A 24,207-nucleotide genomic window follows, 5' to 3' on the forward strand; every position below is an offset into this window, starting at 1 on the left:
CTGAGAAAGTAGGGCAAAAATACTAAGAAATCTTCTTGGTTCGCTTCTTCGTCTTCCAATCCACTGCCAAGATACTACAGGACAAGTCGATTGTCAAATGAAAACACCGATTAAATTCATCACTTCATAAAGTGTTGAAATATTACTTATTGAGAAAAGAAGTTTCTAAATTCTCAATTAAGAGGTCAGTTGTTTGAGAAGTTCAAACTCTAACCAGTCGAAACAAAGATCTGGTTAATGTGGTAGAGAAATAATTTTTTTTAGATCGCCTTACGCACTGAAATTCGGGCACACTTTATACGTGCAGTTTTTTAAATCGTAGTGTTATAAGGAAATACTGGGATGAACAGATTTTTAATATTATTATGATTGGAAAGCATGAAACGCGTGTGTATTTTCATTTTCATCTTATAACATTATTAGTTGAAAAGAGAAAAATTAGCATACAGAATCGTAGAAATGTTATCAGTATACATACGAATTCTAACACATACCTATATTCAATCGATACGTTGAGTTAACGATATTTCATTCTACGAGGTATAGTATATCACAAAATCATATTTTCATCATGTACTTAGTCTGGAAGATTGTGAAATGAAGTATGTAGATAAAAACTTATCGATGGTTTTGATATACATCTTATAAACAAATCGTTTGACATGCTCACATTCAACAATAGACACATGCCCTCTCACTTATTATCAATATTTATGCTTATGCCTGTGCTTCCTCGGCACCGGAGATGGCGGACTGCTTCCTCTGTGTTTGGAAGATGTCCTGGGGGGTGGTGGCGGCGACATGCTCGGTGATCTTACTCGCTTTTTTCTATCGCCACGCTCGCTGCCTGGAGATCGGCGGGACAGTCTTGACGAGGAAAATGACGGGGAAGGCGAACGCCGGATTCGCGGAGGCGACGGTGTCGCTGGTGCTGGTGCTTGTACCCTCTTCTTGTGCGGAGAGCGAGATCTACGCTTTCCGCGAGGCGACCTGCTCCTTGATCTAAAATTGAAAAATTCTCGAGCACTGAATATACAAATTTTCATTCATTCAAGTACAAAATGCGTAGTTATTTCATAAAAATGCCGAATTTCAATAACAGTTTACGAATTTTTCTGTATAATTCGAATACCCCGATTTATTACCATTACTCAAAATAGTTTAAATTTCAAATACTTCGTTTTCTTTCCCCTGTTATAAAAGTACTTGGTCGAATGAAAGGTATGACCATCGGCATTTTTTTTGACAGAGAATTGAGAGTAATTATATAATTCTAGTGAATCAATTTCAAGTCACAAGGTGATTAACTTCATACGATCGCCATATTTCAGAACTTGGAGAAACCGAAAATGTAGAAACCGCATATTTTGTCATAGGTATGTAAAATATAAATCCAAAATTCCGGGTTTGACCGAACGATACGAGAAATTGGAATTATTCGAACTCGAATCGAATTACGTGAAAAATTGGGATTATTCGATTTGATTCAATTCGACCATAATTGGCACACGGCTAGTTTCTGATTGATAATAGAAGAAAAACTAGACTTATTCGAGCCACGAAAAATGTTGCTAATTAAACATTAACTACTGTCATTGTGGCTTGATCAGAATTTCGTTATATTTTCAAGTTTTGGGACATTGACCTGAGAAGTAAAAATTTCTTTACCTGTATCGGTTGCTGGATTTCGATGAAGGACTGGGAGAGCCGCGTCTTCTGTCTCTCTGATGACTAGGTGATTCCGGTGTGGAACTTCGCCTCTTTTCTTTTCTACGCTCTTCATCCCTGTCCTCCGTCTTCATATCTTTCATTTCTCGTTCGCTCTGCAAATTGAAATTAACGAGCGCTAGCTTGTTACCTTGTCAAACTAACTTAAAACCAATGATACTCTATCTACGTGATTAATCAAGTAATCTTTTTCAGATGCAGCAACATGAGAAAAAAAAAACGAAACATCTGAAATATGACGACTAAATTTGATACTGATAAAAATTGCTCACTTTTCGAATAAGTTTTTTTCTGTAGTGTTCGACCTGCGCTTGTATCGTCATTCCAGGTTTCAGAGATCTTCTCCCACTTTCCAGTTCATCCTGGTACTGCATAGTCTTCACTTCAATTTCTCTTAGCCTGTTCCGTCTTTCCTCGTTATAATCGCGCCCACTGGAACATAGTTATTTATTTGCATTATCTTTGCGGTTTTCTATACTTGAATAAGATATGCCGTATATTTTCCATCGTGTTCGTTTCGCAAGTAATTTTATTCGGAAGATAAATTTTTTCTTTAATCAAAGTGTTACCCTGAGTCCATGCTAGCGTCCTGAGAATTAGAATCATCGTTTTGTTCTAATTCTTCCCATTTGCTCGTCGTCATTGCTTGCGCTTCTACCTATAATGACCGGAAAATCGAAGCACTTCATTAATCAGGATATATTAGCAATGATAGCAATATGCTTTTGTGAAATGTGAATCCGCACTGTCAAACATTGAAATTGACGAACCTGATCTGGATCCACAGTTTCCCATCTGGATGGTACAAAGCCTGCAGGCATGGATGCTTTGTTCTCATCATCTCTGGCTTTCGCGGAGATAGCATCTTCGTCCTCCATCGGTACTCCATCAATGTCCTCATCCACTGCATTAAAATAATGATTGGATTAAGCAGTTTTGGAACTGCATGCATATGCATGTAGTATTTTCATACAAAGATGATGAAAGCAAGAATTTACTAACAAGCGCATCATAAATAACGCCAACATTTCCGACAGGATAATTTTTCTGTATGAACGTTTAATCGACATTAGACTGTTGTTTTTATTCGCCAAATACAAAATCAAAAAAACTCTTGTTAGAAAACCATGTAAATATATTAATTTCAATTATTCGTTAAAACCAACCATAAATAATTAAGATTTCATCAATTTTTATGACCATTGTAATGGCTTATTTTTGTTTTGTTGTTATCATAATATTACAACTTCTATATACAAGCGATTATTCATGTGTTTTGAAAAATCGGAAAACCAATCCACTATTCCAAGGATTAGGAGACATCAAAGGATATTACCTATTTGACCTTGGTAATAAATAATTGAAGATTCGTAACAAATCACCAAAATATCAGTCAGATCGTAAATTTATAAATAAAAACTTGGAATATCGCATTTCTGTTGTGAATTTACAAAAAAACGCATAATGCACACAGTATTTATTCAAACTTACTTGGCACTCCGTCAATATCATCGTAATTAGTAACTGGTTGAGGCGTGAGACCGTGCTTCAAGGCGCCTTTGAGAAGTGCAGCTCCGTCAAGCGGGACTCCATCTAAATCCTCACCAGGATCACCTTCCAAGTCTGATAATGGCGCTCCGTCGATATCCTCATCATTCTCTTGCTCGGGTTCATCGGCCTATCGAAAATAAATGATAAACGTTACTTTATATGATGATGTATGCTCATATCAATGCAGGAGTTTTTCATCTTCAGAAATTAATGCAGACTGTGTTCCTTTATTGATTTTGGTGTTAGCTTCACTTCGCTTCATTAAAGTTTCAGAATTGAGCTGTAAGAATAGACAGCTGAAAAATTGGGTAAATTTTGGGAATTTTTACCTCGGCAACGAATTATTTAATTCGATCGGGATTTGTTTCATTCTCATATTATCTTTATGAGAAAGATTAATGGGAAGCATCGTTATTGACAATTAATCAATTCCCTCATTGACTTTTTTTGGCTAAAATACCGTCGAAAATGGCTCAATCGGATTACTTCAAATTGGAAGATACTATTCTCGAATAGTCTTATCTTCTTTTCCATGATCCGAGTTTGTCGTAAATTCTTTTTTCAACAAAATTGCGACCATTTGTAGTTGAAATTTGATTTTTCGTATAAATTATCGTATATTTATTTCGCTGGATAAGAAATATGACGACTAAAATGAAAATGGGATCGTTACAAAGAAGGTCGACTATCCAGAAATACTGTCCCCAAGTTGTCAAACGGAGTAATTGATTGTCTGGATATAAATTCCCATGTAATACCTCCTCAATCGTAGAAATATCACTTACCGAAATGTAAAAAATGAACTTACCATAACTAAACCCAGAAAGGCATTTTGCAACTTGACTAAAAAGTCTCGCGGGTAAACCGCCCACTCTTCCCACGCTCGAAACATCCTCATCACACGAACTTTGAATCCCTCAGCTTTGAGTCTGCTGTCTAGCTGCTTGTACGCTAGATGAATTTCGTTGAAAATATCGAGCAGCCTGACTTCAAATCTTGTCGAAAATACCAAAAAACGTTTTAAAATGTACGCTAGATGATTCTCAGGTAGTAATTTCAGACGATTTATACTGAATACTCACGCTTTCCTGTATATTGTAGCATTTGTCACTTTGACACCACAGTTGTGAAGTATATCCGATATCAAATACAGTCTAGCAATTTTTTTGTTCACTGGCGTTTGAAGTATTGACAAGGACTCCATTATGCAGTCACATATTTCGTCGGCTGCTTCTGCGTGCTCAATGCAGAAAACCATCGTCTCAGCTACCTTTATTCGCTCCGGTAATATGTTGCGCAACAAATCCTCTAGACGGTCTCTCTGGCTGCAGGCATGAAAGAAATCGTCAATCGATGTATTAACAAATTTATACAGCAATCTGGTTGACAGTGGAATACAAACAAGAATACACTGAATACCTGTTTGACAGACTTCCTCTACGTGGTTCTTGTCTCTCCTCCATTTCAATCAATTCGTCCGGCATACCCTGAGTCCATGGATTTATTGGCGGTGGTCTCCAAACGCTGCCCCCTTTGAACATCCTGAAGTCGTCTACGTGCCATTCCTTCTGCGCGTCACCTTGCAATATTGAATACAATTTCCATCGGTAATAAGTATGTGCGGGAGAATAATTCTCGAACAGAAACCTGAAACAAGATGTGATTTTTTAAAAATAATTTCAGGGTATCTAACGTCAATGGCGTTTCTCTCCCAACAAAAAATTGATTTTTTCAAGTGGAAATAGTCAGACTTGCTCAAATTTCATTCAATTTTTCCTAATTTTAATTTCTAAAAATTTCAATGTGTATTCGTCGATCATACTTGAAGGAAATATATCATGGTATGCGTATCATTTCCACAAAAGAAAATCGGATTTAGACTTTAGTTCGATTCGGGAATATGGATCGCATGGTGTAAGTTAGTTTCAATACCTGGTATTATTGGTGAAATTTAATTGTTTAAGTAAATGACTATTTTGTAGAACTTACCTGAACATCGGGTTATTCAATTCCCTATTCATGATCATGGCTTCAAACATCGGTCCTTCACGAATGACAAACTCGACCATTCTATGTATCAACATGACTAAGTTCCTACAATGAATAATGTTTATTAATAATTCCAATTGTTTGAGACATACTGTGAACGAACGAAGAGAAAAAAAAAAAAAGAAGAAGTAGAGCTGAAAAATGAAGAGAGCATCAAATTTGCGTACACTGAGTTTATAGCTACCAGTTTTTCCACATGTTTATACTTACAAATTCTTGAAAGGCAACTAAAATTGAGAAATACCTTTCGGTCGGGATAACCACTTTGACAACCGCATTCTGCAAAATCTGTCAAGCCCAGGATCACAGTGCAAGAGTGATAGATGGTTGACAGTGGAGCGTGCCACCCAAAATGCCAAAATGCGCCCCCAAGGACGAACGCCAACAAGTCAACACAACACAATTTTTAAACTTTTATTAGAGGGGCCAACATATTATTGTGGTAGTCAGTTTTGCACTTGATTGTGTCACATACTTATTAAGCACACATGTGTAATGCGAATCAGTCTCAGCATTTGATTTTTTTTTTGTTTTATTTTTTTTATTGTATTCATTAACGAAAAGTGAAAGTCTTTTGCCAGAAGTTGATCAAACTTCGAACCTTCGACCCATTTACACTCCCTACTTTTATGACTCGTCTAATTAGGGAGGCACTAGAGGCTTGACTTAAGGTTGTGGCTTTTTCTAGCTGAATATAGTGGCGTTACCTTTTCAATGTTTTCCTTCTCCTCTGGGTCTGCGCTCTGGATGTTGCGAATACGTGGTATCTGAGATTATGTTTCAAAAACATGATTATACTGGTTCTTAGCAAAGCCGGGCAATTTTCATTAAACAAATTTCACAAAAATCGTCACTTTTTTTCTATCATTCTTAGCTCCGTTTCACGAACTATCAGTCACCATACTCTAATGAAAATAAACATTTCAATTCAGAACACGAATTCATCTATAGTTGTTCTCTGCACAGGCTGCGAGAAGAGTGCTGTTTTAAGGGGGGATCGTACTCTGCGAATATTTCTTTACAATCTCTCAGGGTTGCCAAGTCACCAATTTTTTATGGTAAAATTCCATGATCCGTTTTGCCGTGTCAATGATTTCTCAAAAACAAATCGATCGATTTACTTCAAATTTTGAGACAGTATCTTCGAATAGTTTATCTTCTTTGCTACAATCCCACTTTTATAAAATTATCATACAATTTTTTGAATAAACGAAAACGTCGTCAATTTCAATTTAAACTGGCCGCCGTTTTGTTTAGGATACAAGAAAAAAAAACATTTAGGTCGTGACAAAGAGAATAAACTATCCAAGAATACTGTCTCTAAATTAAAAGTGAATCAGTTGGGCCGTTCTTGACATATTGTAGACACTGGAAAACATGTCACCAGGCGAAATGGTTGACGTTACTCTTAGTAATAATCCTTCTTATCGATTGATTCTAATAAAACTAATACTTGAACAAAGCTCGATCTACATATTTTTGAACAAAATAAACCTCAATGGAATTGAATAATTGGTTGTCAAGATAAGAATTCTTAAATTTCATCCACTTTTTCAGATGTCTGATGGCAGTACCCCCACAACTTCTTTGGGTCGATTAAACATCATGTAATTTGATCAGCGACATTTAAGCATTTTGGTAACATTTTTTGGATGTCAGCTATATGCCGTACACTGTTTAAAACCATTCAGAGTTCAGGCTCACACTTATTGCATTGTAAAGATAGCTAATGCTAATCTGTTGTGCTGTTCCCGCGCCTTCCAAGTTTATTTCTGTCAACGCTCGGAAGTGAAGTTATAATCCCAATATGTTCTGAGTTTTTCTCAACAAGAGCGATATTTCCTCAGGGTTGAGCATTATATAAATGGCTCAGAGTAAGATCACCCCTTATAAATTTAAGTTCTTCACTTCCATAAGTTTATAACTAAAAGTCAACCACACCCGTTTCTTTTTATAACGCAAGTACACACGTATCGGTGATTTTCGCGCGATAGATTCGTGAAAATTAAAAGACTTGTATCAAATATTTGACGTGAAAGAACGTGCAATTTTAGGTCCGTATATTATCAAGGAAAACAATGTTTTTCTTAGGTGGATACGAATTTGGGCCCAGAATCAAAATGGCTGCTGTCAGACACACTTGAAATTTTATTTCGATTCTCAACTGATTTTCGGACCTCGTTGGTTATCAAACGTTATTTCACGCCAAACAAAATGATAGCAAGAGCTCCTGAAGTATAATTTCACCTACAATGAAATTTCAATAACCGAGAATTTATCCCGCGAAACTCACTTGTGAACATGTATTGCAAAAAGATACGAATACGGTGGCTTTTAATAATAGCATCAAATACAATTTACCTGCCTAAAATTTACCTGTACCTTGTATTACATGAATTTTTGCTCTTTTGTGATAATAATTTAGCTCCTAAAACCCCTTACATTGCACAGGAAATGAAGGGGACGAGTATGTTGCGGAAACTAATTATTATAGGATGCAAAAATATACATTTTTTTTTTCGAATAGTGCAAGTTGTGAATTTTTTGAAAATTATGGTCAATGTTTATTTACTGCCTCAATATGAAAAACCACATTTTACACATGTTCGTCTATTAAGCTGGCACAACCAAATGAACACAATCACAAAAAACAAGTATAGTAATTTAGTGCTCTCTCTTTTCTAATTAGTTGCGCTATTGCAGATTTTATTACTGTACACATTTCATTGAAAATAGTGGATGTGTTGATGTGATACTTAAGCTAGCTCAACCACTAAAATTTTACATTTTTATTTCATCTACGGTGGCCAAACTTAGTGCCATTTCCTTGCTAATTTGTTGTTTTATTTTAATTTTATTGTGCCACCCAATTTTGTAAAAATTAATATTTTACTGAATTAACACAACTATATTCTTTTAATTTTGTTTTTACGTTTGCGATTGCTCTTGCTTTCATGATTGTGTTTGCACATGTGTTTGCGTTCGCTCTAGACCAGCAAATTTTTAGTGTTAATGGGGTCACGACAAGAAATTCAGCTGTAGAACCAAGAGTTTGACCGCAGTGCAAAGTTTTCCCGTTGGCAATTATAGCCAAGTGGAGTTCACATGTAACAAATCCCGTTCGTTAACCGGTTGAGTGGTAATGAAGCATATATCAACAAAAAAAAGTCGTGCCAAAAGTGGCGTTGAAGCATATATCAACATTTTGCAATCATTCCAGCAAAAGACCCTAGAGTTGCATGAAAATCGGTATGCCGGGGTTTTTTAGACCGCTGAATCCGAATCTGTACTCAGAATTCATGTCCAGACCATAGGGGGCACCCTATCAACACTCTAAAATGGCGGGAAAATGGAAGACAGTTTGTCCTTTTAGTCACACAGTATCGTTTACATACAGTGGACGTGAGAATGGTTTCTCGAGGGTTCTCGGGCTCTGTAAATCTGCCCACTGTGTCAGAATTGACAACTCCCCAAAATCAAGATGGCGCAGCCAAGATGGCGGACATCGAATTCCAAGAAAAACGAGATTTGATATGAATTTTGTTACTCGGGGGTTTTTGCGGTCGCTGAAACCGAATCGTGTGTCAGAATTGACAAATTCCTAAATCCAAGATGGCGGAGCCAAGATGGCGGACATGGAATGCCAAAAAAAAAAAAAAAAAAAAAACAGACTTTGTCATGAAATTTGTCACTCGGGGGTTTTTGGGGTCGCTGAATCCGAATCCGTTGTCAGAATTGGCCCCATAAAACCGGATAATGTCCCGTATTTTTTCTGTGAGAGCGACAGTAGTGAAGGTACGCCATCTAGCGGGCGTGAAAATAACCAGCTTCCTCGAAAACACCCGGGTAAAAAGACTGTTGGGAACAACTTCGTGTTTCAGTTTCGGTTCTGAAATTTCGTGTGCGCCTTTGTCAGGCGCTCCATCTTGAATCTACCACCTTGGATTTGGGCTTTGATCAATCGTGACACCCGATTCGGTTTCAGCGACCGCGAAAACCGGCCAAGTAACCAAATTCATGTCAAAATCTTTTTTTTTTTGCATTCCATGTCCGCCATCTTGAATTTAGGAATTGGCCAATTCTGAGACCGGATTCGGTTTCAGAGACCCCAAAAACCCCCGTGTAATGAAATTCAGTTCAAAATCGTTTTTTTTGGCATTCCATCTACGCCATCTTGAATCTGCCTCCTTGGATTTGGGCTTTGACCAATTGTGACACCGAGTTCGGTTTCAGCGACCGTGAAAACCGGCCAAGTAACCAAATTCATGTCAAAATCTTTTTTTTTTTTTGGCATTCCATGTCCGCCATCTTGGCTCCGCCATCTTGAATTTAAGAATTGGCCGATTCTGAGACCGGATTCGGTTTCAGAGACCCAAAAAACCTCCGGGTAATGAAATTCATTTCAAAATCGTTTTTTTTTGGCATTCCATCTCCGCCATCTTGGCTCCGCCTCCTTGGATTTAGGAATTGGCCAATTCTGACAACGGATTCGGTTTCAGCGACCCCAAAAACCCCCGAGTGATGAAATTCGTTTCAAAATCGTTTTTTGCATTCCATCTCCGCCATCTTGGCTCCGTCATTTTGGATTTAGGAATTGGCCAATTCTGACACTCGATTCGGTCTTAGCGACCCCAAAAACCCCCGACTAATGAAATTCAGCCATTTATTCGCAAACCTGTGTCGTACCACTTTTGGAGCTGCTGCTCGTCAAAAGCTTTACCACTCAACCAGTTAAATTTGTGAAAATTTGGCTACTGCAGTACATGTCTTGAAGTGGCTTTAATGACACTAAAATTGGCTGGGCCAACAAATTGAAGTATTAAAATAGAGACAGCAAGAAAATTTTCTGCAACAGCTAGAATTTTGTAAGTTTAATTGTCGGGTTCGCTACATTGGAAAGCTCACTTCGCTACGCTTGTAAAACCTTTGTTATTTCAGTGTTCATTTTTGCTGTCTCTGTATCAATACTAAAACACGCTAATCCAGTGAATAATTTATTCCCGTACGCGTTGGTAATCGCGTCTGTATTTATGCGTAGTGTTTACGCATTTTCTTTTGCTTAGTGAGTGTAGCGCAGTTCCTTTTGCACGATAATCTTCGATTATGTGTGTTTGCTTTCTTTCCCAAAGCATTAGTGGAATTCGGAGTAGTATTCTTGTGCAAAAAAGTAAGTACTGAAATTACTGAAAAGACTAATGAACTTAATATTCATACAATCTTAAAAGATTTGAGAAGAAAAACCGAAAAGTACGGTTGTGCCAAGTTTAGTCTTTAGTCGGCAAGATAGTGATTTTTTCAAATATGGATGGTACAACGAAATTGAAAGTAAGGCAACAACTTAGCAACAAGAAGAGCATTTAATTATACCACCTATGGTTTAGTTTATCAAAAAATTCGAGTAGTTGTGTTAGCTTGAGTATTAAGTCAGCACAACTGCAATTTTCAAAAGAATATATGCAGTAACAAAATATCACTAAAATTCCATACTTATTTAGTTGTGTCATCTTAACAGCTGTGCGGAAAATGTGGTTTTTGACATTGAGGCAGCAAACATCAATCGCGAATTTTTGGAATCGTCAAAATTCGGAGTATGCAAGAAAAAAAAGGGCATTTACATCTTGTAGTAATCAGTTTCCGCGACACAGAGTTGACAAATGGAATGTAAAAAACCTCTACACAAATATCGAAGGTTTCAAGTTGATCCTTGTAAACAATTTATCTTAGAAAAAGGCGAAGAAGTGATTTGAAATTCATGGTTTCAAAGGATCAACGATCAGAGTTTCTAGCAGACTTGATCGACACAAAATTTTCTAGATCTTAAACCGAAATCGTGTCTCTCTCAATTATTCAGCACCTTCTATTATGAGTATCGAGAAATTGAAAACACAGCGAGGGTGGTAAGTCGAACACAAAAATGAATGAAACAAAGCAATTATCGGTATAATTGGGCGTTTTATTATGCACGCTTCTTCGAGCTGTTTGATTTGTGTGTACCTTGTGTCTGTCGCGGCGGTGTGGCTGTGCATTGAACGGAAGGCCAGACGGAGGCGGAGGCTGTGTTATCTCCATCAGAGCTGGCGGAATGTATATCGGGTATGGAGGGATGGGCACGCTTTTACCCCAACCCAGTTTCATTTCATATTGCATTATATCACGTCCTGAAATTTGGAAACAGTTGTTTTTCATTGGAGTTCAAAACATGGTTCAAAAAAAGAATTCCACCATTAAATTTTCGCAAAGGAGAGATTGCCGGGGGGAAATCGTGACGAAAACAACACTTGCTTTATCATTTTTAAAATTAATAAAAAGGATGCAGTCAGAAAACTTTTCCTACAAGATGCACATTAGGGTGGTCTTTATTCAGAGTGTCGACGTATTTTTGCCAGACCATCCCCCAAATCAACTTCAAATAATTCGAAAACAATCGCCTAATTTTTTCAGATTTTTACATCGAATCTAAGATAGTCTGCATTGTGGTCGAAGTTTCTTAAGGAAATTAACATGGGTAAAACTTTTTTTCTCAGTATATATTTTATTGCAAGAGTAATATTGTTCCAAATGATCTTTAACTGCGAGGTTTTGGTGAGAACTAGTGCTACTATCTGGGAAAAAATACACATCATTGTACCAGGCAATCTAGACGAATTGCACAACCTCGAAACCTGACTTCTTTTTTATTTAGAGGAAGTGCAATTCGTTTAGATTACCTCGTACGATGATGTGTATTTTTTTTTCATATAGCATCACTAATGCCGACGAAAACCTCGCAGTTACAAATTTTTTGAAACATTATTACTTTCACGATAAAATATATAGTGCGAAAAAAAGTTCTTCTGATGTCACTTCCATAAGAAACTTCGATCACAATGCGGGCTATCTCAGACTTGCTGTAAGAATCAGAAAAAACTTGGCGACTCTTTTTAAATGATTTGAAATTGATTTCAGTGATGGGGTGGTAAAAATTCGTCAACACCCTAAACAAGGACCACCCTAATGTACATTACAGTAGTATGTGCGGCGAAAAAAATGTTAATCTTCTGTGATGAAAGTTTCAATGCAAGAAGAAACCTTTCGCAAAAGATTTTCTGTACACTGTTGGACAAAGTTTGTTGCTAGTGGGAAGTGAGAGACTTACCGTTTAGATTTTTCAATGCTCGTTCGCCATCCTTGCGACTCATGAATGCAACGAAACCGCAATTCCTTTGTCTGGCTTTTTCTTCATCGCTGCGAGGCCACATGATTTTTATACTGGCCAGCGGTCCATATTTGCCAAATATTTCCATTAACTGCTGTTCTGTGATCTGTCAGAGAGTCAATGTCAATTTTGAGGGACACAGATGGAAATTAATTGATACACAAAGTACTGTGAAAAGCTTAAAGAGGGCGAATGCATACCTTTGGATTCAAATTACCAAGGTACAAGTTTGTCGTGTTTGGATCTCCGTTGTCAAAGGAACCATCTGTAAAGCCAAATTGATGTGTTTGAAAATCCTTTTAATTATTTTTCAATGAAGAGTAATTCCGTTCTAGAATTCCCATCACAGCCACAAGGCGATTACGGTCGTTTCTTAATATTCAAAAAACGTTGCTCAAATTGAGAGGACATGAAGCGGTGCATTTTAGAAACGTTTGTTTCTGAAATAACGACGTTTTATAATATATTGTACCTTACATTTACTGTTACCTTACATTATTCTCCATAAATTCAATGATAATATGGCTAATTATCTCTTTCCATATGTTTGCAATGTGCGTTAAATCGAAAACTTTTTTGAAGATATCCAAAAGAAAGTTATTAGATTTTGCTAATCAAACAATTTCGTTAGTTTCGATGCTGGCATTTTGAGATAAATCTGTATTATACAAACATAGATTAGTATTGGCTCAGTAAAAATTGTGGAACAGATAATGAAATGTAGTCGCTGGCAATCAAATATTGAGCGTTTTAAAGAGAATTTGAAATATTCGAAATTTAGTCTCTTCAATTTATTCCAAACGATTTTTTTTACAAGATTTGGTATAAAAATATAGCTAATGAATCAAGGTCAAGATATTATAATTACTACGCTGTAGATACGAATGTTTTCCTGTTAGTAAAAGTTTGTAGCTGACACACAAAACATTTTTGAATTTAGGGAAAAATAATTGAATTTTGAGTGTTTCTATCAAGAGCAACGTTTCTTCAATTCACAAAAAAATTGACAATGAACTCCATGGGTGAATTCTGTGTAAAGTACGAAGAAAATTACTCTGAAAGTGCGGACAAATAAATTGTAGGATGGGATTGGGAATTACCCGAGTAGATCAGGGCTAGGAGACTAGGATCGTCAATGAAGTTACGCAGATTAGCCTTTCGCGGGTCTGGATAGAAGCACGTACCTAGCAAAATTGCAATTCGACTCAATGAGACTACCAGGAACGAATAATTTGAAGTTGAAACCATAGACTGTTCAATAACTATGACTAAAGTGTGAATTTGGGCTATAATAATTCAATGAAGAAATCGAACTTTGGATTGACTAGGATTTTGAGAGATGGGTTGAAAATAAAAAAAAAAATTTAAGTAATGGTTAAATATCTACCACCTTCGACGCATTTGAGAGCGGCGAGCATCGGGTCCTCAGTTTGGGCTGAAATTACTGTTTTCACTACTCCCTTGTACTTGTGTCTTTCCTCCCGCTCTTCCTGTATCATTTTAAGTTCTTCCTTGAAGAGCTCCAGGTTGCTTTTCTTCTTTTCACCCTCCTTCTTCTTTTTACCCAATCTGTCGAGTTTCCTCTCATTGCTACCAAGCAGTCGTGCGTATTCCTGTGCTTGCTCAGCCGAGGATTTGTTGTCCACGAGCTCAGAGATTTTTGACTGTGGTTTGTAAAGTTTACCCTTCTCCCTTGTGTCCTCCTCTGAGTAAACGAGATTTCAAACATTACAATTAGATTTGGCACAATTTGGTTCCAACGAATTTTGAGATATGTGTAAAAGATTACATCCTAAGTCTGAGAAATTACGAACGCAGGGTAACCGATAACAATAACGTATAAAATTCCAGGACAGTTCCAAAATTATAATAAAATAATTAGCAAACAGCAATCATCGATGTAATTCGAGACTTCTTTTGCTTAGGAATTGTGTTAATGTTTTTAGGAGTGTTTATTAAATTTAATTGAAACTACCTGTGAAAAACTCTCTGTGCAAATAGTTCGAACATACCGGTGCTTCAAAAATTTAATTCTAATTATTCAATACAATTTTGTTCCAAAGGTATATATGACAGCAAGAATAATTGAAAATTGATGACGTATCACAATGTGCAATTTTTTTTACATTGAATTCTCAGACTTTGATTGAAGCTGCATTTTCAGCGTTATAAGATTAATTTTCAAATTTGAATAACTAAAGCTTACGTCGTTTTCCTGCATCGTAAGTTCCGGCCTTCACCCAGATTTTATTACTTGTTTTGTTGGGAGTTTCTTGAAATGTTGCGACAAACTCTTCAAAAGCCTAAGGTAAGAAAAATCGTTAACTTTTTCTCGAGCTAGAAATACTTTTAAAAATAGGTAAAATCTGAGATAGTGACTCCGCTGATGTTGGCACTAGTTACTAGCCACACTAATTTCGCAAAAAATTAAAATGAATTTAGTCACTATTAGAATAAATCAGAAATTACGAAAAGTGAAAAACCATCTAAACAATCTCCAGCAATATTTTTTGCGCACTAATCTTGGTGTACACAAATCAAAAAATATCGCTATTATGTAATAGAAATGATTTTATGTAAATTTGGAAAACACTAGTAAGGATATCGACAATTTGAGGTGGTGTAATTACAATATTTGAAATTATTAAACTGTGGTGTTTTTGATTCTATTCTAATGTTTCTTGGCTTATTTTGTTTACTACAGAGATCAAAAGAGGTAGCCTGACAAATGTTTAGCAAATAGTTGTCTCAAAAAAAAAATGACGATAGATTTTTGCAAATACGGTACAATAATCTTTGGAAAACTTTTATGCAAAAAATAAGTCTAAGAACATTAAAATCGAATTAAAAACACCAGAACTCAAGTATTTTAAATTCTGAAATTGTTGATATCGGACATGTGACTTGAATTTACTCGGATCCATTTCCATTACTCAGTAAAGATATTATGTCATTCAAATTCACCACCATTGACGCAAATAATATGGCTGAAGATTGTTTGTACAGTTTTTTTCTATTCTCTTAGCTTTTGTTTTATACAGCACGTCCACTTCATTCTTTAATCATCACAAAAGTTTTCAGTAATAATGATATTCTTTTTCTACTATAATACTACAATTTAAAGTGGCGTTGCTTCAGAGTTGCTAACGTATGTAATCATCGATGTTGAAATCGTAAAATTTAATGACATTGCAATGCCTAGTGTTTATAGGTGACTCTAGCAGAGTCCCTCTTCCATGCGAAAGACAGCATTGAATTTCTTTATCCATTTGTGAAACTTTATCTACCTGAGCCGCTGCCTGCTCTTGTTCCTTTTTTCGTTGTTCTTCAAGTTCCTTTTTGCTGAGAGGCCGCTTTCCCATCGTGCCTATGGAGAACGCTTTCAACTTCTGTTCAGCAATTTGCTGCAACGTTAAAATCGCAAGGGCTGAATGTACGTGTTGTGCCGATATAATTCACTGTCAAATTTAAAACAATTAGGTGGGCGTACCTTCATCATTGCCTTGTCCGCCATCTCGTCTGTTTTTGTGATGTAGACTGATGTGGAAGTATGAATATAAGGGCTATACAATCGGGTAATCCGACGCGATAAGCTTAACCTAAAAATTCATCTTTCGCGACGCGATATTTGCGGGCAGGGATGAAAATCGATGGAAGTGTCTCAACTGCATAAATTCTCGCCGAACGAAATAGACAAATAATTCCGCACGGACTTTATAATGTTACATTACATTTGTCAGTCACTGAGTAAACTTTATTCAGCAGTTTTCGCAGACACACAACGATTCGAAAAACCCGAAGCATCGAATGCAAAAAGTTTTATGTCATGGTTTATGCAAAGAGAATTAGATAGAGTGAACGCTGAGCCCCCGAACACATGCTGCTAACAGTGGTTCGCAAAATGTCCCTCGATTCTGCCGCCAATTTCCACCACTAGTGGCGCTAGTAGTTGTCTGACAAGTTTGCGCGCGGTCAGCGAGGGCAGCGAACGTGTCTAAAGTCTACTAGCACCACATGGAAGAACTAAAAAACGGGAACAAAACGCGTACAATTTTTTAGTATACGAGCAGTGGTGAGTGTCAGGGGGCTGCCATAAGGCCGCAATGTAATTTTGTGATGTTCACGGCGTTCAGCGCCTCTTTCAATTCAGCCTTTTAAACGGCCAATCCTTAGCGCCAATTTCAAACTCACAATCAGACACGGTGAATTGAGAGGAGTGTGCGTTGGAAGATTTTAATTAATTTTCATTCCAAATAGGCAAGAAATATTTTTATGGTATTTAGGACACCGTTACCAGATATTATAATAATATTACGGTATCCAATCGTAAGATGTAATTATTATTAATCAAATATCACAATGTCAATTATTATGTATTAATCAATAATTAATGTCAACTTAAATTTATTATGTATAATTAGTTGGATTGATACCAGTAACAGAATCAAACATGCTTACTTTGTAGCTAAGGTTTGATTTGATTTTTGTACGTTCTGATGTGTAACTACTGGGTTTCTTGGGTCATTGATAATATTTACAATTGCTTTTCCGTCCTCACCTGAGATCACTATCTGAGATACGTTATTGGAATGAATATTGATTGTCTGTGTTTGAGCGGGTGATACTCTGTTCTGTTCTGCTGTTTTTAGCAAACCCGACTCTGTATGTTTATTTGTAATTCGAAATTCCACATTGACACATGAAATTACGAAAAATATATCGATCAAGGTATAGAATCCAATATTTATATACCTTCAACAGATTTCTGGCTGTGTGATTTTAGGGACTATTTTGCCTCAGGAAGCTTACGAATGGTTAGTACAGCATTTGATACTAACAACGGCCTTGGGAATTTCTTTGTAATCAGGTTATTGTCAAAATGGTCTGTAGAAATTCGAATATGACAAAAATCATTGTTTTGTTCAACGAATTTCAACCATTTATCACTCCTGTAAACAAAAGATGTATATAACTTGTAGATAGCGCATACTGATATTTATACTATAGTAATTGAATACGTGCAGCAAATAACGATTCTTAACTTTAAGAATAAATATATAATTATGAATTAGCTACATCATTTATTTTTACTTTTAACACAGAAATGGTTATGCAGGGTGTCTCAGCTCCAAGTGACCAAACTGACAGGGGTTATAGAAAATATCAAACTGAGTAAATACACCCAAAGAATACGTGGTCTCCGAAGTCACGTTCGCGAGATACGACCGGTTAAAAAAGTCCCGCTAAGCGCCGGCATGTAGGCAACCGAGTATACAGCAGGCAGTGATTAGTGGTCTTGTTGATCGCTCGAAACGCACATTGAATTTGCGCCAGATACAATAACGAAGCTGCGTGATGGAAATGGAGAACGTTTTCGAGTTTAAGAATTCCCTACAACAGTGTTTTCGATATCAAATTTTATTATCCACATTTGGCGCTTGATACCAAGTGCAACATTCTCCAAGAATTCCGGTAGGACTTCTTTCAGACGAATTAGGTAGATTCGGTCATTCAAGCGTGACGGTAGGAAACAAACTCCAATTAGCTGGTTGTCAAGAACCCCTGCCTACGCGTTCACTCTGAATTTTACCTGATGTGCATGTTTGAAAGTAGCATGAGGGTTCACTTGAACCCAGACATGATTGTTACGTGAATTAAACATCCCCTCTCGCGTAAATGAGGACTCATCAGAGAACTACTTTGTTGAGGAACTCTGGGTCATTCGCGTCGCGTTCCAACAACCACCAACACAAATCGACCCGAGCAGGATAATCCTCAGGAAAGAGACCATGCACTTTCTGCCGTTGGAATGGATTTTTCCCATCGTCGTGCAAAGCTCGAAAAATCGTTGAACGGCTGAGATGTCAAGTGAAGATGCAGCCGTACGGAAACTCGTTGACTGGTTGTTTTCGAAATGCTGCAGCTCTTCTTCTACCCGCTCCGGGCTACGAATAGGTCGCGGACGCCTTGGTTTACGCGTGGCCTAATGATAATAAATAATTCGAAAAATGTTTCGTATTTCAACTGTTTGACAGATTTGGAAAATGACTTGAAACATATCTAAAACGAACCTGTCTTACGGAACCTCCGATGCACTGCTGTAAACGTACGGTAGTGCGGAAGTACTCGATCAGGAAAGCGGTACTCATAAATCCGTTGGGCTAACAGCAAATTTCTTTCTGCAGCTCCGTATGCAAGTTGCATGTCAGCTTGTTCATTGAACGTCAATCGCGGCATGCTGGTCAACAAAAAAAGAAGCAATATACCACTCAGAATACTAAACGAGAACGATGCAAAACCGAATGAGACCGATTATACAGCTCAACGTGAATGAATGTTAAGGCTATTTCCATCGCACGTCCTCTTTATTGTGTTTGGGGGAAATTCAATGTCAAGAGTGTTTTCGTTTGAAATTCGTGAATTTGAAACCATTTTGTTTTGCATCAATAGTCAAGCACGCAATGAGCGCGCATCAGTCAAGCACGCAGACCGCTAACCAGTGGCTGCTGTATGCTCGGTTGCCTACATGCCGGCGCTTAGCGGGACTTCTTTAACCGGTCGTATCTCGCGAACGCGACTTCGGAGACGGCATGTTTTTTGGGTTAAGGGGGGGGTACACCATGCAAGCAAAAAAAAATACTGCAACTTTGCGATTTTTTTTTGAAAAATCGGATTTATTTATGAACATGCGGTCTTGAATACATTAATATATAAGTCTTTGAGAACTTAAAAAAATTTTTTTATTGTCGAAAAATTTCAAAATGGCGTCGTGACAGTTGGATCCCCAAAGCCGCTCGGAAAAATGGGGTGCGAGATTTGGTGGAGTCGTGGATAGTCCTAGAACACACAAATTACAAAAAATTAGTTGTATATTATGTTTTCTTGTCCACTACGTACCACTTTTTTGATATCTAGTCTGAAAAATTTTTTTTGACCGTTTGAAGTCGCAAAAACGTGGTCGAAAAATTGAAAAAAAAAAATCGTCACTTAAACAATCATAAAAAATTTTTGAGACTAGATATCAAAAAAGTGGTACGTAGTGGACAAGAAAACATAATATACAACTAATTTTTTGTAATTTGTGTGTTCTAGGACTATCCACGACTCCACCAAATCTCGCACCCCATTTTTCCGAGCGGCTTTGGGGATCCAACTGTCACGACGCCATTTTGAAATTTTTCGACAATAAAAAAATTTTTTAAAGTTCTCAAAGACTTATATATTAATGTATTCAAGACCGCATGTTCATAAATAAATCCGTTTTTTCAAAAAAAAATCGCAAAGTTGCAGTATTTTTTTTTGCTTGCATGGTGTACCCCCCCCTTAATTTACTCAGTTTGATCTTCTCTATAACCCCTATGAGTTTGGTCACTTGGAGCTAGGACACTCTAGGATAATCTTCGAGGGTTAATTACACGTTAAGACGGCTACGGAATATTGCTTCGTTTCAGTAAAGAACTAACGTTTCAGTATCCTTTGGTAATCGGAAGATGGAGTGTTGTTTATCGTGACTCGAAATTCTTTGGCATCCTTTAACATTGCACATTAAGACCATTTTCAAGTTTTGGTACTCATGAACAGCATTATTTTTCGGCCCGTTTGGGCATTCAAATTATAAAGCTGGGTTCACTATATTTTATGACTTTTTATTAGTTACTGCTCCACCACTCAGCGCCGCCGCACGTATGTAAACCCAGCTTTATAGAGAAGCCTTGACAAGAGAGAGACAAAAATAGCTACTGGCGGTACCTGTACGCCCTCTCATTCTATTCAGTGACTTGGCGGGGGAATCACATAGATAGGTATGGAGGAGACAAATCTCCCCCATATTTCACTAACAGAAAGTGAGGTCCCATTTTTCGGAAGAAGAGGTGGCGATTTTAACAGTGTGAAACCAATATTTCCCGGCTAGCCGAAACATTCGAATCGATTTAATTTGCAATACAGAACTTGCTTACAGAAAATTTACAGAAGTAGGTAGTATATAGAACGCAACTGTATTACGTATGATCTTATAATTCAACAAATATATCGACTTTTATCTACCCATTTTTCCGGTGATTGTAAAAAAAAGTTTCCTTCTGTGAAACATGCAGCTTCATCTATGAATATCGTAAAATTTATTAAACTTTTTGTGACATGCAACCGGTATCAACGTAAATTAGGAGCTAGCTGTAATGTGGATTTGCTTTTTTTGGTGAGACTCTGTGGGTTGTGGCTCAAGAGCCAATGAAAATAAATTTGTGTTCATTAGAAAAATTAATGTAATTTACTGTCGACAAATAAAAATATACTTATATAAAATATACTTGTGACAAAAGTATAAGTTATTTAAATTTGCAATATGCTTTACTTTATATTTATATGCTAAGGTGAGTTTAGATTGCTTTCGTAAAGGCTTAGCTTTTTCATTTGATATGAATAGTATCGGCCAATCACGAATGTTTGAACCACTGTAATTATTTTATCAACAAAAAGTTTCATTCATCAACACTGCATATGATATCACCCAACTACGATGCAACGTTCTTTAGTGCGGTCATGCTGCCCCGAGATAGGTACAGTACGCGTAAGTGTAACAACTATAGTCAACTGAAAGTAAACGGTTCCGTACTGTTAACAGCACCACCTATACTCTGGCTCCGTTTTTGTTCCTACAGTTTTGTCTCCTCCTACCTCTCCTACTTCATGAGTATGGGCTTATACAAGTATACAGCTTATACAAGTATGGCTCCTCGCTTGCCTCTGCCACGGTCTTACACATCCCCCTGACACTCACCACTGCTCGTATACTAAAAAATTGTACGCGTTTTGTCCCAGTTTTTTAGTTCCTCTACGTGGCGCTAGTTGACTTCTGACACGCTCGCTGCCCTCGCTGACCGCGCGCAAGCTTATCAGACAACTACTAGTGCCACTAGTGGTGGAAGTTAGCGGCAGAATCGAGGGACATTTTGCGAACCACTGTTAGCAGCGTGTGTCAGGGGGCTGGTCCTACATACAGGTCTTGCAACGAACGTGGTGGGGGGTGGTCGGTTCACGTCCGGAACAAAAGTACGACTTATGGCCACAAGAGCGGCGCTACGAGTTATTCATAAGCTTATTATTATTATTTGGCGGAACCCTAACCAATCTTTTTGATACTTATACACAGATAACCTTACGTTGTAATGTCACTCATATGTCTATGACACGGTCTTATAGACAGGTCTGGGAACTCCGGCTGTAAAACCGTGTTCGAAAATGAAGCCGATGTTGTGAATTTTCGCCGCTAGCGCTAGTGAGGGAGAGGCCTAATTAGTACGCATACACCGGCCTCGGAGATTGCTGCGCTCCGGTCCTTGGTGCACAAATTGAGAAACACAGGCTTCAAGACGGTCACGCTGCGTTATATAGGAAGGGGCTTGGAGTGCCCAGACCTGTCTATAAAACCGTGGTCTATGAATAACTGACAGCACCGCGTAGTGGCCAGGAGTGGCAAAAAAAAATTTGGACAATAACGCGGCTACCCCCACCACTCAAATTTCAGTTCGTTGCAAGACCTGTATGTGAGACCGTGGCCTCTGGTTACGTTAGGTGTTTGCAGCGTTCTACTTGTGGCTGCGAGCCAAAACTTTGAAAACGGCTGAAACTCGGATGCAAATTTCTTTGAAACGTGTAATAAATAATTAACGTTCTCCAATATGTGTAGGAAATACTATTATTTGTAAACTCAACTGCACAATCAGGTAAACTACAATGCCTTATTCGTTTCTTACGAGTTGCGTCCATATTATTATAGCATATCAATTATTTATTTCACGTTTCAATCGAATTTGAATCAGAGTTCCAGCTCTTTTTAAAGTTTCAGCTCGTGGCCACTAGTAGGGTATTGCGGACACCTAACATGACGAATTTACGAATCCCTTTTCGTGCCTGGCAGCTGACCAACACTCTTTTGAACTTGCGACAGAGAGTGGACCACTGTGGGACTAGCCTTGTTCTTCGCTCTCGGCTTCAGTGGCCAGGACCTTACATACACGTCTGAAAACGAGAGGGTATCGTTTCTACGAGTATCAGTCCTACAAGTGAGCAGTTCTACAAGTTCGTTTCTACAAGTGGTGATCCTATAAGATCATTTTTACAAGTAGCGGTCCTACAAGTTCGTGTCTACGAAAGAGAGCAGCAGCTGGAGTCGGACTTTTCACTCTAATCGGTAACTTGGCGGGGGAAGCACATAGACTCATACAAGTATACCTGATCGTTTGCCTCGGTGCTTTCCCCAATTGTACAACAGAGATGACGGGTTCCAGCTGTGCTCTCTCTTTCTAATTACGGCTTCAGCTCGATGCACAGACCACACATATAGAGATTATTGGCAGAGATGTCTATCTCTATAACTCACTTGAGTGTCAGTTGTCAAGAGAGAAGTATATGTTAGGTATAATCTCTTTCTCTCTCTCTCTCTCTCTCTCTCTCGCTCTACACCTGATTGGCTGATACGTTTCCTCTCAGCCAATCAAATACAGAGTGAAAGAGATGGAGCAACCCTAATATATATACCTCTCTCTCATCACTTTGGTCGCATTTTTCGCGAGGTGGACGAGATGGGTAGCTCCAAGTAGTATACGCTCTAAGGTCTCGGAGAATGAATGTCAGCCAATGAAAATTGAGTAAACTGAGTCACGCGCGCAACGAGCAAGTCTTTTCAAAAGAACCTCTCGGTATATCTTCAGTCAACTGAATGTAAGTTGATTGGTACATACATGTAGGGGGTCATCCATAAATTACGTCACACGAATTTTAGAACTTTTAAACCCCTCCTCCTGTCCTTGACACAGGTTGTCACATTTTTACAACCCCCTCCCCCCTGATGTGATGTCACAAATTTTTGAAACTTATGCATGTATTTAAAAATAATCGAAAGAAAACAGTTATTTTCATTTTTTCGTTATTTTTATTAAATAATCTTTAGTGAAATCAACATAGAGTCAAATATATAGCCGACGACTTAAACCTATTTAAGCCCTTACCATTCAAAACTCTTGTGAATTTTAGTGTCTCACTTGCATTACAACGCCGCTTTAGAAGTTAAATGTTGTTGCGTGAGAGATAATCTCATGGCGAGAGTGCTAAATTATTAATAAAAATATCGATCAAGTTCGAAAATTTAAAAAATTTTTTATTCACATATAAATGTCGTGTTTTAGTATTTTAAATTTTAACACGTGACGTCACAAAGCTTTTGACCCCCCCCTGCCCCTGTCACTCTATGTCACATTACGGTGATACTCCCCCTCCCCATTAACGTGTGACGTAATTTATGGATGGCCCCTAGGTATACATGCATTTTACTGTTAACATGCTTTACCTGGCTGCAGCATATGGAGTTGAGTCCGCGAGACTCTCCCTAGAAGGACTCTGTGTCAATCAATTGTAATTGTAACCCTTTAAGCGAGTCAGTAAGTGTAGAACACTGTTTTCGTCAGAATAATACCCATGGTGGGCTACTTTTAGCAATTCTTAGCCAATTATGTAATGCACAATACCATTTTTCATTACAATTACCTCCAGTGTGAGGGGTTGAGATTTCAATAGATGTCGACGTTTTAAAGTCTAGAGAATTAGCTCTGACCATTTTCAAATGGACGCCTGCTTGTGTATGCAATCAATTTATCGTCTAAAAGATATCAAGAGAACGGATCGAC

General features: G+C 37.8%; 1 protein-coding gene and 1 long non-coding RNA gene across 3 annotated transcripts; both read right to left on the bottom strand.

Moving 5' to 3' along the window:
- Positions 1 to 357: 357 nt before the first annotated feature.
- On the bottom strand, positions 358 to 16,336 carry LOC124182690 (U2 snRNP-associated SURP motif-containing protein). 2 transcript variants are annotated; one of them, XM_046570262.1, is made up of 19 exons: positions 16,014 to 16,336; positions 15,811 to 15,927; positions 14,730 to 14,826; positions 13,914 to 14,228; positions 12,724 to 12,788; positions 12,464 to 12,629; positions 11,323 to 11,486; positions 6,036 to 6,095; positions 5,573 to 5,616; positions 5,269 to 5,373; positions 4,699 to 4,926; positions 4,362 to 4,604; positions 4,088 to 4,274; positions 3,220 to 3,406; positions 2,499 to 2,632; positions 2,298 to 2,386; positions 2,001 to 2,160; positions 1,669 to 1,823; positions 358 to 1,002 (listed from the first exon to the last, which is right to left on the bottom strand). In XM_046570262.1, exons 1-19 carry the CDS (start codon positions 16,035 to 16,037, stop codon positions 705 to 707), a joined length of 2,838 nt encoding a protein of 945 aa, XP_046426218.1. In that variant the 5' UTR covers positions 16,038 to 16,336; the 3' UTR covers positions 358 to 704. The 2 variants fall into 2 exon arrangements, with proteins under 2 accessions (XP_046426218.1, XP_046426217.1); XM_046570261.1 differs by having other exon boundaries at positions 13,911 to 14,228.
- A 199-nt stretch (positions 16,337 to 16,535) lies between these two features.
- On the bottom strand, positions 16,536 to 21,421 carry LOC124182720. The gene is made up of 4 exons (XR_006870843.1): positions 21,284 to 21,421; positions 21,128 to 21,136; positions 20,975 to 20,976; positions 16,536 to 16,546 (listed from the first exon to the last, which is right to left on the bottom strand). It is a non-coding gene; the product is annotated as an uncharacterized LOC124182720 (long non-coding RNA).
- Between the last annotated feature and the right edge of the window lie 2,786 nt (positions 21,422 to 24,207).

Source organism: Neodiprion fabricii, chromosome 5, assembly GCF_021155785.1.
Source record: "Neodiprion fabricii isolate iyNeoFabr1 chromosome 5, iyNeoFabr1.1, whole genome shotgun sequence".
Classification (NCBI taxonomy): domain Eukaryota; kingdom Metazoa; phylum Arthropoda; class Insecta; order Hymenoptera; family Diprionidae; genus Neodiprion; species Neodiprion fabricii.